General features: G+C 42.1%; 1 protein-coding gene across 2 annotated transcripts in view; it reads right to left on the bottom strand.

The window, feature by feature from the left end:
- The window catches only part of LOC140420959 (fibronectin type-III domain-containing protein 3A-like), a 174,342-nt gene that overhangs the window by 71,470 nt on the left and 88,595 nt on the right, over positions 1-14,277 (bottom strand). Inside the window, exons 1-3 of one of the 2 annotated variants that reach the window (XM_072505160.1) lie at positions 12,408-12,483; positions 6,132-6,207; positions 4,436-4,512 (exon numbers count right to left, since the gene is read on the bottom strand). In XM_072505160.1, the coding sequence (XP_072361261.1) occupies positions 4,436-4,512; positions 6,132-6,207; positions 12,408-12,440 (186 nt within the window). In that variant the 5' untranslated portion in view covers positions 12,441-12,483. Of the gene's footprint in view, positions 1-4,435; positions 4,513-6,131; positions 6,208-12,407; positions 12,484-14,277 lie in introns of those variants that run through there. The other variant, XM_072505159.1, reaches the window with a different exon arrangement.

The following is a 14,277-nucleotide window of genomic DNA, read 5'->3' as shown; positions in this document are numbered from 1 at the left end:
CGGGGGAGAGGGTACGCGTCCAGCTGAGTAAACCTGTTGATGGTCTGACTGTAGTCGATGACCATCCTATGCTTCTCCCTGGTCTTTACCACCACTACATGAGCTCTCCAGGGACTGTTGCTAGCTTCAATGACTCCTTCCCTCAGTAGCCTTTGGACCTCTGACCTAATAAAGATCCAATCCTGGGCACTGTACTGTCTGCTCCTGGTGGCGACGGGTTTGCAATCCGGGGTGAGGTTCACAAACAGGGAAGGCGGATCTCTTGAGGGTAGCGAGGCCGCAGACAGTGAGGGGGGTATAGGGCCGCTGAATTTGAAAGTTAGACTTTGGAGATTACATTGGACGTCTAATCCCAGGAGTGTAGCTGCGCAGAGGTGGGGAAGGACGTAGAGCCGGTAATTTTTAACTCCCTTCCCTGGACTGTGAGGTTTGCTACACAAAACCCCTTTATCTCTACTGAGTGGGAACCGGAGGCCAGGGAGATGTTTTGATTAACGGGGTGGACGAGGAGAGAACAGCGTCTTACCGTGTCGGGTCGTATGAAGCTCTCCGTGCTCCCAGAGTCGATTAAGCAGGACGTCTCGTGCCCGTTGATTAGTACAGTTGTTGTAGCAGTTGAGGCCGGGACTGATCCAGGGTCACCGAGGCTAATCTCAGCAGTTGAGTGTTCTCTTCGGGCAGTGTGTGGTCAGCCGAGCTGGGGTCCTGGGAGTCCATCCAAGATGGCGGCTCCCATTAGTCGCACATGGCTGGGGTTGCACAAAATGGCGGCGCCCATCCATTGAACGTGGCGTCCGCGGGGCAAGATGGCGGCGCTTGGGAGCCGCACGTGGCCCTGGAGTAAGAAGATGGCGGCGCCCGCTGGCCACACGGGGACCGTGGAGAGCTTAGTGGTAGCGGTCCGCATTCACCGCCGGAGACCGCGCCGACCGCATGGGCCTGGCATACCACCACAAAGTGGCCCTTTTTACCGCATCCCTTGCAGGTGGATGCGCGGGCCGGGCAGCGCTGCCGGGGGTGCTTAGCCTGCCCGCAAAAGTAGCAGCGGGGCCCCCCGGAGTTGCCAGGCCGCCTTGCAGCACAAGCTTGTGGGGGGCATGGGGGATGTTGCGGGGTCGGCTGCGGAGGGGTTCCACACTGCCCAGGGGGTTGCCGCACGGTCGGGAACGTAAGCGTGGGCGTTTCTGGAGGCCACATCCAGGGAGCCTGCAAGGGCACGTGCCTCCTTGAGGCCTAGAGTGTCTTTTTCCAGCAATTGCTGGCGGATTTGGGAGGACAGCATACCTGCCACAAAAGCGTCCGGGATCAAGAGTTCTGTGTGGTCGCTCGCTGAAACTTGCGGGCAGCTGCAGTTTCTCCCCAACACCAGGAGTGCACGGTAGAATTCTTTCAGCGATTCCCCAGGGATTTGTCGCCTCGTTGCTCGCAGTTGTCGGGCGTAGACCTGGTTTACCGGGCGAATATAATGTCCTTTTAGCAGCTCTATTGCTGCATCGAAGTCTTCCGCTTCCTTGATGGTGTAAATTTCTGGGCTCACCCTCGAGTGCAGGACTTGCATTTTCTGTTCTTCTGGATGTGTTTTCGGCCGTTCCGAGATATCCTTTAAAACACACCAGCCAGTGCTTGAAGACTGCCGCTGAGTTCGCCGCGTGGGGGCTGAGTTGCAGACACTCCGGCTTGATTCGGAGCTTCATCCTTTTAAATCTAGCTTATTAAATTGATGCACGATCAATGACCACTAAAGCGAGGTTGTAGTCCAACTGAAGGCTTTACTACCACACACAAGTAATGAGATGAATGACCAAACAATGTTTTGGTGGTGTTGGTTAACTGTGAATGCTGGTTACAAGGCTCGTATTGATCTTTGAAGTGTCACGTTCACATGCTGAAGTTCTGGAGTGGGGCTTAAATCCATTAGTCAGAGGGAAGAATGCTAACACTGTGGCAAACTGATAAAATGGCAGAATTATCACCCATTACTGATATATGTCCGAAACTACGCGACTAATACAATCAAAATGTCCAAATAATATCACAAATCCAGAAACTAATGCTCCAGCGCTTTATTAAAAGGTAGTCATCTGAAACAAAATATTGGGTAACACTCCATAAAAAGATTGATGCCAGTGAACTGAGCGGCTGGTGCCTGACGTGAAGACAGTTTCATCACTGCCACTTGACTTGGATCTTTACCAGCCATCCAAAGAAAACTGAATTGAGGGCGTTTGTACATTGCAAGTTATTTTAAGTACATCCATGACTTCAGTTCTCCAGGCAATATGCATTGATGGTAGAGGAGGGTTTTAAAATGGATTTAGGATTAGGTCCTCAAGAACCATTTTAAATAACGCTGCAGCGTAAATGCAATGAGCATGAATGCATACCCACAGAATATCAGAGTTAAAAAGCTGACAAATTAGAAAACTACTGCAGCTGATCAACAGGTGTGAATTAAAGTCTACGAAAAGAACACAGCATCAGAACACTCAAGTTAACTAAATTTCTTTTAATTATATTGGATTTCAGGATGTTTTCACTATTCCATTTGTTTTCCCTTTGAGGGCCATTATACCTAACATTTCGTCAGTTGGACTAAGGGATTTTTCAGCTGACTGAGCACTTTTAACATGTTCTTGCACATTAATTTCATTCTAGGTGAACTTCTTCCCTTTCTCTCTCTAGCAAATATTTTTGCTCACCTAATGCAAAGGAGTAGCAGAGCATATAGCACGGTTCGCTCAAATATCATACATGACCAATGACCAGTTCAATTGACATGATTGATGGAATGCACCACATTCCTCTGTTAAGAGTTTCAAGGAGTCCTACAGATCCAGGTAACAAACTTAATTTTGATTCATCAGAAAGGCACAAAACCTCTGCCAAAGCATTAGTTTGTTGATCTAGTTAAAGATAACTTGGAAAGCTCCAAATACCAGAGTCGGAAAGCAACCTCGGAATGTTCAAACCAGTCTGGCCTATGGTGGACCAGAGTAAAAAGAAATGAACTTTGATTAGATGGGGGAAGTTTGCCCCAGGTCTAAAATAATACAGTCCAATCAGTGACCAGCCCCAGTGAAATATAAATTGGCAGTTCTAGATTTAGTGAGACCTCACCTAAGCGAGTAGGGAAATCATTAAGAGAAATGCTGGGACAAACCAAGTCTTTGTTTTACAGACTCTTGTCAAAATCTTGCATGATCTGCTCAGTTAGTGTACACAGACTGGAGGTGCGGAAATTACTGCTCCCTATGGGTAGAAAGGGTACAATCGGGTCAGAAAAACACCAGAGGTTCAAATCCATTACTTTATAGTTTCCTCTGGAACACTCCAAATAGGTTGGTCTGGATAAATCTTCCCTCCTAAAGATTCCCCAAACCTATCACTTCAACAGAGCCTTCAATCATCTGCTCAACCTTTGTAATATTCAATATCAACTTTTTCCACCTCTGCAGGCAAGTTAAAGCACCAAATAATTGCCCATCAAATGAATTCCAAAAGAATGGCCGTCATACTTTCTTTAGAGCCAAATGAACTCATGAATCATTATTTTTGTTTCCATATTATTTGCAATACTGGCCGAAATGTAAAAGAAAAAAAATGACAGTCGAGATGATTATTTTCAAAGAAGTACACTCCACTTCAAATATTACTTAAGTAATTGTTTAAAAAAATAATAATAATAATTTAGTGTACCCAATTCATTTTTCCAATTAAGGGGCAATTTAGCATGGCCAACCACCTACCCTGCACATCTTTGGGTTGTGGGGGCGAAACCCACGCAAATATGGGGAGAATGTGCAAACTCCACACAGACAGTGACCCAGAGTCATGATCGAACCTGGGACCTCGGCGCCATGAGGCAGCAATGCCTACCACTGTGCTACCCTCACTCAAGTACGTTTTAAATTCATTTACAGAGAAATCAATAGTTAGAGAGCTCCTCTGTGAAACACAAACTGTTCACGCCAGGAAATTACAGGTTATGGTGGTCTAAACCAAGGAAATTCAAATGGAATATATTCATTACTTACAAACAGTTTAAATATACATGTTATATTTATGGTTGGTGTCACTTTACACCTTTTTAGTTTTACTCTGAAAGACTTCATTTTTCCATTCAAAGGAGCTCTCTAAGTGTTAAGCCCATGCACCATCATGGAATACATTATTGAGTAAGAGCTTCACTCCAATATTAATCTGTCCTTTCAACATCCAGATTTTACATGTTTAAATATGAATAAAACATTGTTTCCCAAATGAAGAGTATATCCAATCATAAAAAAAAGTTTACATACCCATATAAAAGTGGGTGACTTTTGCAAAACAGGTTTCTAATTTCAACCTTTAACTAAAATCCTGCTCGTGTTTGCAGAGTTAAAATTGGCAGTTGTCATTAGATCTCATGCAGTAACATACAGGGAATGTACAGTACCTGTGAGACGTAACCAGGAGGCACATAAATTGGAGGCATTGAGCCATTTGGTGACATCATGGGAACATGAGCAGGACCTAAAACAAAATAACAAAATTGAAGCAGTAAAGAACTGCATTTTAAAAAAAATGTAACATATGTGGCAAGTCAAACCTATTACATTCAACACTTCCAAATCCGGAAATCCTGATTGGTTTCCTGTGTGCCCTGCACAAACATGCATGGATACATTCTGGGAGAGGATATTAGCCTGGCTGTGATATGTTCCTGATCCCACTATGCCAAGCCCCATGGCCTACCAATTCGTTGCCTAGATTGAAAGAAGAATGGTAATTTGCTCAAAGTATCCTAAATTTATGGACAAAAAGTTTAGTGAATACAAATGAGCAAATAGAAATGTCAAGTTCCAGCACATTGTTAATTTTCCACTGACATCTTGGTTGTCGATTCACCAAATAGTTGCTCCTCATCCTGTTTCATTAGCAGGATCCTGGAACGGTTGGAAGAACAGTAGATCTTTTCAGGTCTGCGAGCATGTGAACTTTAACCATGATTATCGCAATGGTGAGAGGTTAACTGCTTTTGCTCTCTAATGCAGGTTTTTTTTTTTTTTAAAAGAAATTGGACCTAACTCATTTTGATGAACCTCTTCAGGAGTAATTTCACAAAACATTGTGGAGGAAGGTTTATTAAAAAAAGTGGGCTTCATCTGCAGAAATCAGCACAGCTAATTTGAAAATGTATCTTTTAATGAACTGAAGATGATTAATAGCCTGACTGATATGCTACTTTAATACCGTCTCCACCAATTAAATAATATTCTGAACAGAAATTAAAATTTATACTTCAGTATAATGAATAATGAAATACAAAGACCCCCAGAATTTTGCAACAATGTATGGAATTTAGCTGACATCAGAAAAATTGTATTTTCAGAAAAATATTACTCATCTCTAAGGCATTCCAAACTCTTTTAATCAATTGCTTATATTTTCACACTGTTTCAGGCATGTAGCCAAAGATACACTTACTTGAGGCTACAGATCACACATTCTTCAAGAAAGGTAATGTAACACCGGAAAGGGGATGGGTTTAACAGTTGCCAGTGATAGCAAGTCATGTTTGAAAACTTATTTTCTATCAGTGCCCTCATCATTCTTTTATATAAATGTTATGAAGGTGGACTTTACAAGATAGTTATTTTTTAAAATGTCTCCGTTAGCTGAAAGAGAAACAGCATGTACTGAAAAGGGGGGTGTTCAGGTGACACTAAACACCTCCGCTCGCTGAGGTAGATTTTGCTGGTGAAAATCACGTTAGAAGACTCGGGCTGCGTGGATCAGGTTTTAAAAGGACCCTGGAAGCTTCAACCAAGCAGCAAAGGGAGAATTGAGCCTGCTGGCGTGTCAGACGTTACTTTGGACTTGTTCCTGTAATGCTATATGTCTGGCAGCAATGTAGTGTACAGCAAATGGGGTTATAAGATGCATCTCAATTGCATTCGTTAGTTAATGTGAAAGGGTCTTTAGTTTAGTGCATTAGTTGCCTGTCAAGTAATGTTTGGTCAATGTTCAGCTTGCTACATGAAATTTTGCCTTTCCACCAGGGAAATTTATTGATCCCTATAGGGATTGTAACAATAGACGCTTTACTTACTGTAGTGATTTATTTTCAAAAATGTTCATTATAGACTCACCTTGAATACACTGAATGTGACCATCTTCTGTTCTGATTGTGAATGTCTCCCCAGGATTAACTTGCACCAATATAACCTAAAAATGCAGAGTTGAAACAGGAGTGTATTTAACTAAAAAAAAAGATGAATGCCAATTTCTACCTGTGCACTATTCTTCTCCATTGACATCTTTATGTTACACACGTCAATAGAATATAACTATGAAGTTATTTTGAACTGCAAAAAAAGATGCTACTTTCAAGTTACATTTTGTTACAATAGCTTTGGTTTCCATACACTAATAGCCATCACATGTATCGGATACAGAGTGTATGGTGCTATATATTTGATGGGAATGGTAGCATGGTGGTTATATTATGGGAATAGTAATCCAGAGGACTGGGACTAATGATTCTGAGACACAAAGTCAAATTCCATCATAGCAGGGAGGGAATTTAAATTCAGCTACTTAAATAAATCAGAAACAGAAAGTTAACATCTGTAGTAGCAGCCATGAAACAACCAGATTGATGTAAAATCTCTTCATTCACATCCTTCAGGGAAGGAAATCTGCTGTCCTTACCTGGTCTGGCCCATTTGTGACTCAGACTCACGGCAATGCAGTTGACTCTTAACTGTCCCTTGAAATGGCTTCACTGCCCCCACCACCTTCTCACCAGCGATGTCCTCATCTTGTGAATGTATCAAAAAAAACATGGAGTACCTGATCCCAGGAAGTATGTCAGATTTTAGCTAATTGGTGGCAGAGGGTCTATATGCCACTTCTTCATTGAGATGTACTAACAGCAGCTAAAAGGGAATCTTGGGATCCTGGGAAGGCTAGAGTGTGGGAAAATTGGTTCACTGCAGAGAGGACTAAGGAGGTGGCATGTGGGATCCAATTTACTGTCCTGCAGAAGATTTCTGAAATATAACTAATTTTTCATCGTAAAAGTTTGACATCCACCTATCTTTTTGTTCAAGTGTAAGACACATATGAAAAAACTAAATAAAATTTAGTGAGCTTCCAGGATAACAAGTGTACCATAGCAAAAGACTGGAGAAAAGTACAGAAAATATGAATTGCGAGTGAAGCTAACACACGGGAAAAGAGAAAACGCAGAAGAGAAGAACAATTATGAGACACAACAAAATTAGTGACTGTGCACAGGTGCGATGTGAAGGGAGGAATATTTTCTTGAACCCTCATTAATCTTGAATCCTTCTTAATTTGCAAAGCTATGCACCTTCTGCAATCAAAACACCAAAAATATCATTTTAAGGCACTTACAAAATTAAATTTTTCTCATTTTATCTTCAAACCACAAAGATATAAATGTAAAAATTAAATGAACTGTAGGAAGATGGGATAATGTAATCTACTTGCAAACTGATCATACAGGTTATTTTAAACCTGACAGAAGGCCAAGGTCCCTCCTTCACATCCATCCCAAATGTCAGGTTAACCATTTTCTAAGACTAATTCTTATGGTGCCAAGTTAAAACAAAAAAAGTGTGCTTGCCCTGAAGAACAAGTACAATAATCAGTGGAGCAATCCAAGTTATATGAAACATTTTGTATCTGTTGCCAGAAGTTACTCCTTGTTCTGACTAGATGTTCTTTTTAATACACTTTACTGAATGCCATGCAATTCATGATGGCGTGCTGCAACATTTTATGAGTGTTGTTCTGTATTTAACATTGTCCCAAACAGGATAAGCATCCTTCTAACATTCTCACAATGCACTATGGATTCCAATTCAGTACGTTTTAAAGAAATTAATACAAAGCCACAGATTATAAGATAACAAATTTGTTTTTCCAATTAAGGGGCAATTTAGCATGGCTAATCCACCTAACCTGCATATCTTTGGGTTGTGGGGTGAAACCCACGCACACATGGGGAGAATGTGCAAACTCCACATGGACAGTGACCCAGGGCCAGGATTCGAACCCGGGTCCACAGCGCCGCAGTCCCAGTGCTATCCACTGCGCCACATGCCGCCCTTTAGATAACAAATTATTGAATTAATTTATTTTGCTTAAGAAAACATGCTAGAAAGGAAAAGGAGTTGATCATTCAACCTGTCGTGCCAGCTCCACCATTCAATCGGACATTTCAATGCCTTAACACTCACCATCCCCATAATCCTTTATGCTTTGTTAATCAGAAATCTATCAACCTCTGCTTTAAACATACACAATGTCAGCTTCCACTGCCCTCTGGGGTAGACAATTTCAAAGATACACAGCCCCTGCATAAAGACATTTTTCCTCATCTTCGTTCCAAGTGATGTCCTCCTTATTTTTAAATTGTGCCCCATTGTTCTGGATTCTCTAATCAAGGGAAACATCTTACTTGCATCTACCCGGTCTATCCCTTTAAGTATTTTGTAGGTTTCAATTAGATTACCTTATTCTGTGAAACTCGAGAACTTGCCCAAACTTGCTTCATTAGGTCATCCCTGGAACAAGTCTGGTGAACCTTCGTTGCACTCCCTCTATGGCAATAATAGGCTACATATATGGTCAATGCATTGAAGTACCTGTTAAATAATGACTAACCACATCTGGAAGGTCTGATGCTCTACATTTTTGAGTGTTAACACTTCATTTATTTAACTAACTATCCAACTATTTAATTTCAAATTCAAATGAATTAAGGAAACCAGCATGAACAATTATTTTCTACAGGGCTCAGAATTTTATATAATTTGCTCCACAATCATCAGTGCACTTTAGTATTGAAGTACTGAATGCACAATTTCTCAAAAATTAATCCTCCTTGTTCAAAATACATTATTTGAGTAGGCATGTGTCTGTAACAAGCAGGTAATATATGGTCCGAGGCAAGAGAAGAGCTCCTGCATGATTGCTTGGAGTCAGTGGTCTGGTCCATATTGAGGAACTCAGCAACCAACATAAATGAGTATGCCGCCACCGTCACAGACTTCATCAGCAAGTGTGTAGAAGATTGCGTGCCAAAGAAGTATGTACATTCCCCAATCGGAAATCATGGTTTTATGGGGAGATTCACTCCCGACTGAAGGCCAGGTCGGAGGCGTTCAAGACAGGCAACCCTGACCTACATAAGAAATCCTGGTACGATCTCCGCAAAGCCATCAAGGATTGCAAGAGACAATACCAGACTAAGCTAGAGTCACAGACTAACAATATGGACTCTCGTTGCTTGTGGCAAGGCTTAAACAACACAATAGGCCACAAAGCAAAGCCAAGTAGAATTTCCAGCAGCAGCACACCCCTACCCGATGAACTTAATGCAGTCTATGCTCGTTTTGAGCAGGAAACCAGTGTCAACTGCCTCAGCAGCAACGGACACACCCCATCACAGCTTCCGATGTCAGATGGGCCTTCTTGAAGGTGAGCCCTCAGAAAGCAACGGGTCCCAAGGGAGTCCCTGGTCGTGCACTCATATCAGTTCGCGGACATCTTCAACCTCTCCCTACTCCGTTCCGAGGTTCCCACCTGCTTCAAGAAGACCACCATTATAGCAGTGCCAAAGATGAACCATGCAACATACCTCAATGACTACCGTCCGGTGGCCTTGACTACGATCATTATGAAGTGCTTCAAGAGGTTGACACATCTACTCCATACTCCCAGAATGCCTTATCCACTGCAATTTGCACAGCAGACGCCATCTCCCTGGCCCGACACTCATCCTTCAAGCATCTCGACAACAAGGACTCTTACATCAGACTCCTATTCATAGACTACAACTCTGCCTTCAACATCATAATCCCAACCAAGTTCATATCAAATCCCAAAACCTAGGACTTGCCTCCTCCCTCTGCAACTGGATCCTCACTTCCTGACCCATAGACCACAATCAGTAAGGATAAACAACATCTCCTCCACGGCAATCCTCAATACCGGGGCCCCGTACCTAGCCCCCTACTATATTCCCTTTACACACAAAGGACGGTGGGGCAAAATGTGGCTCCAACTCCATCTACAATGACACGACCGCAGGGGATCAGATCTCAATCAACAATGAGCCAGAGTATAGGAGGGAGGAAGAGAACCTCGTGGCATGCTTTAACAACAACAATCTCTCCCTCAGTGCCAGCAAATTAAGGAGCTGGTCATCGACTCCAGGAAGCGAAGTATCGTACACACCCCTGTCTGCATCAATGGTGCCGAGGTGGAGATGGTTGGCAGCTTCAAATTCCTAGGTGTGCACATCACCAACAATCTGTCCTGGTCTGCCCACGTTGACGCTACAACCAAGAAAGCAGAACAGTGCTTATACTTCTTCAGGAAACGAAGGAAATTCAGTATGTCCACATTGACTCTTACCAATTTTTACAGATACACCATAGAAAGCATCTTATCTGGCTGCATCACAGCCTGGTACGGCAACTGCTCAGCCCAAGGCAGTAAGGAACTGCAGAGAGTCGTGAACACAGCCCAGTCTGTCACGTGAACCCGCCTCCCATCCATTGACTCTGTCTACACCTCCTGCTGCCTTGGGAAAGTGGGCAGCATAATCCTTCCCACCCAGATTATTCACTCTTCCAACCTCTTCCATCGGGCAGGAGATACAAAAGTCTGAAAACACGCACTAACAGGTTCAAAAACAGCTTCTTCCCCACTGTTACCAGACTCCTGAATGATCCTCTGATGGACTGATCTCTTCACACATCTTCTCTACTGAGTATTACTACGTTTGCTTCTCCCGATGCCCGTGTCTGTGTATTTACATTGTTTATTTACCCATGTCCAATGTTTTTTCATGTATGGAATGATCTGTCTGGACTGTAAGCAGAACAATACTTCTCACTGTCCCTCAATACACATGACAATAAATCAAATCAAACATAAATAACACATGGTTGAAATGTTCTGAAATTCATCTGGTTTAGCACAGGGCTAAATCACTGGTTTTGAAAGCAGATCAAGGCAGACCAGCAGCAGGGTTCAATTCCCGTACAGCCTCCCCGAACAGGCGCCAGAACGTGACGACTCGGGGCTTTTCACAGTAACTTCATTTGAAGCCTACTTGTGACAATAAGCGATTTTCATTTCATTATTTGTTTTTATGACTTCAAGTTCTGTCACAAAAGTTTGCTGGAAGGTTCACGCATCAGTATAGCAGATGGCCAAGTTATACACCTATTTCTGCTGCAACATTTAAGCAGCCAATACTACATGGCTCGCCATTCTTTCAAAGTATCTGTTGAAGAATTAGAAGTTTGTTCTTTTATAAAAATTAAAAGCAAAACACATTAAAATATTTGAGGAAATGGCAAACAATGGTACTGTTGTTAACTCTTTCTCCACAATCACTTTCTATCAAAATTAATCCAGTTGAAATCCATTTCCAGCCATTGTCACCATGACAACTAGGTCAATAGAAAACCCTGCAGAATCTGTCACAATCACAAAATTAAAGAATTGAGGCATAGTGCAGGCAGTAGCTACACTTACGTACTAGACTTTATTATTCTGTACCTCATTGAACACATTTGTGATGCAAGGGAATTCAATTGCAAAATGCAGTTGATACCTCTCATTTTCTCCATGACAACAACTCGCAGAAGACAAAACCTCAGCAAGCCATAAGCAGGTTCTGCACTACAGGTTACCTCTTTTCCCCTTCAACCCTACAATAAAGTCCCTTATCAGTCAGAATCAGAATGTTATCATTCATTCACCATTTATATCCTGAAATTGATTAATAGCCTAGTTATAATATTTGTTGAATTAATCAGATACGTGGGAAAATTTAAAGCAGGAATAGAAATCGTCTGCACACCTTGTCTACACGCCGATGTTTTTTTACTAAAATAACTTATCCCAAAAGTTGAGTCCAGTATTGAAATTAACAATTCAATACACCAGTAGTAGACATTCGAATTAAAACACAGTCGTAATTTTTGTATCAAAACTTTGAATGCAAAAGCATCTAGATGTAAGTATTATTTCAGCATTGCCAGATTCACAAACAGAAGGCAGGAGATGCATATTTTGATCTTAAAATGTTAGCAAAACTATTAGGGTTGAACTGTGTTGAGACTATCCACAGTAAGAATTGATAACTGATTTGCTACATTCATTGAATTCAACAGGACTACAAAGCTGGCAGAAGGATCTTCTAAACCAAAGCCCAAAGAAGCATCAGACAAAATAAGAGAGTCCAACCGAGACAAATCTTACTATGGCTGATCATCAAATTTACTATGTACAAATAAACAATCCAACAAATGGGGTAATGTTGCATATGACAAAAATTGTAAGGTTCCAAGAGTTCATCTATCTTCATCCTCACTCACCTGTAACATGACCACGCTGCTGCACAGTTCCATGTGCTACTTCCAAGGAAGATCTAGGAAGAATTATGCTTCAGTCGTGGAAAATAGTAACTGCTATTTTTTTTTTTTTTTTTTTAAAAGGACTTATACAAGCTGATACTGCAGCCTTCCTTAGTAACAGTGTACACTATAATGTTAGGAATTTAACCTTCTCCAGTAGTCACAAAGTATGGTGGGTGCGGGGAAAGAGATGCCACTGCCACTGAAGTAGGTCTGTAGGAAATCATAACAGAATCAAAATGAACACATACCAAGCTAGTTTGACTCTACACAGCCCCACCCCTTTGTAATGCACAGAGGCATTGGCTCAGCAGATTTTATCTAAAGATATAAATCTGGACCTCTTGAACAATTCAATTTTTCTGTTATTGTTGCACCTGAAGCTTCCCTGTGGTAAGTCCCGGTGTGGATATAAATCACAGATGTTGAGCTGCTATTATCGTGCAGAATCATAAATAGATGCAGCTGAAAGGCAAACATTGTCATTCAGTGTTTGCTAATCATTAGAAAAACACAGTACTTGGAACTTCCACTTTCTAACAAAGAAAAATCTGGCATAATTTTCTTTTTTGGGGTCTCGGAAACAACTTTTTTTAACTTCAGAAGTTGAATTTTAATAAAATGTGTGTTCGGGCATCCATTGAAGATCCAATGGGCTCTCAAGCCTCAATGTGACACTCATCAGAAAGACGAGTTTGAGGCCAATCACAGCCTGGGAAGTAAAAAGGCATTTGCCAGGGTTCTCTTCCTGCAGTCCACAGAGATTCCTGTTGAAAATGCATGCATGGTTTATGCGAGTCTGGTGGCTCTTTAATACTGCTCAGACTCCCATAGGAAGAGTAGCCAAAATGGGCCAGGAGGCGGAAGGACTGCAGCACCACAGCTGTCATATTAAATTAAGGGGCTTTTCATAGCAACTTCATTGAAGCCTACTTGTGACAATAATCAATTTTCATTCGGGGCTGGTTTAGCACAGAGCTAAATCGCTGGCTTTGAAAGCAGACCAAGGCAGGCCAGCAGCACTGTTCATTTCCCGTACCAGCCTCCCCGAACAGGCGCCGGAATGTGGCGACTAGGGGCTTTTCACAGTAACTTCATTTGAAGCCTACTTGTGACAATAAGCGATTTTCATTTCATTTCAAGTACAGTCAAGAGGAAGCCAACTCTGAAAAGAGACCCTTCCACTCCTTCACAGACCTTCTAATTTATTCTTCTTCCCACCCTCACCCTTTCACTTGCTTTGATTATGTAATTCTATGACACAGGTGGCACTGCTGTCTCACAGCACCAGGAACCTGAGTGTGTGTGTGTATGTGTATATAGTCTGCATGTTCTCCCCCGGTCTGTGTGGGTTTCCACCAGGTGCTCCGGTTTCCTCCCACAGTCCAAAGACGCACAGGTTAGGTGGATTGGCCGTGCTAAATTGCCCCTTAGTGCTCAACGGTTAGGAGGTGCAGCAAGGAAGTGAGCCTACGTAGGGTGTTATTTCGGAGAGTTGGTGCAGACTCGATGGGCCGAAATGGCCTCCTTCGGCACTATAGGGATTCTAGGATTCTAATTTGTAATAGTTCTGATGGAAGGTAGATCTGAAATTTTAATTCTGTTTCTCTCTCCAGTTGCTGTCAAACCTGAGCATTTCCAAACATGTTCTCTTTTTTTTATTGGAAGTTAAAAAAAATAAAAATAATATTCAGACTATCAAAAACAAGGGTTGCGACTTTTTTTTACAAAATTACGTGAGAATATAATCAAACCATTGATGACATCAGTGCCAAAGGTGGCACAGAGGTTAGAATTGCTGCCTCAAAGCGCCAGAGACCATGTTTCAATT

The sequence above is a fragment of the Scyliorhinus torazame genome, chromosome 5 (assembly GCF_047496885.1).
Source record: "Scyliorhinus torazame isolate Kashiwa2021f chromosome 5, sScyTor2.1, whole genome shotgun sequence".
NCBI classification, from domain to species: Eukaryota; Metazoa; Chordata; class Chondrichthyes; order Carcharhiniformes; family Scyliorhinidae; genus Scyliorhinus; species Scyliorhinus torazame.
The sequence above is the reverse complement of the archived record's forward strand: the minus strand, read 5'-3'. Positions and strand labels throughout refer to the sequence as shown.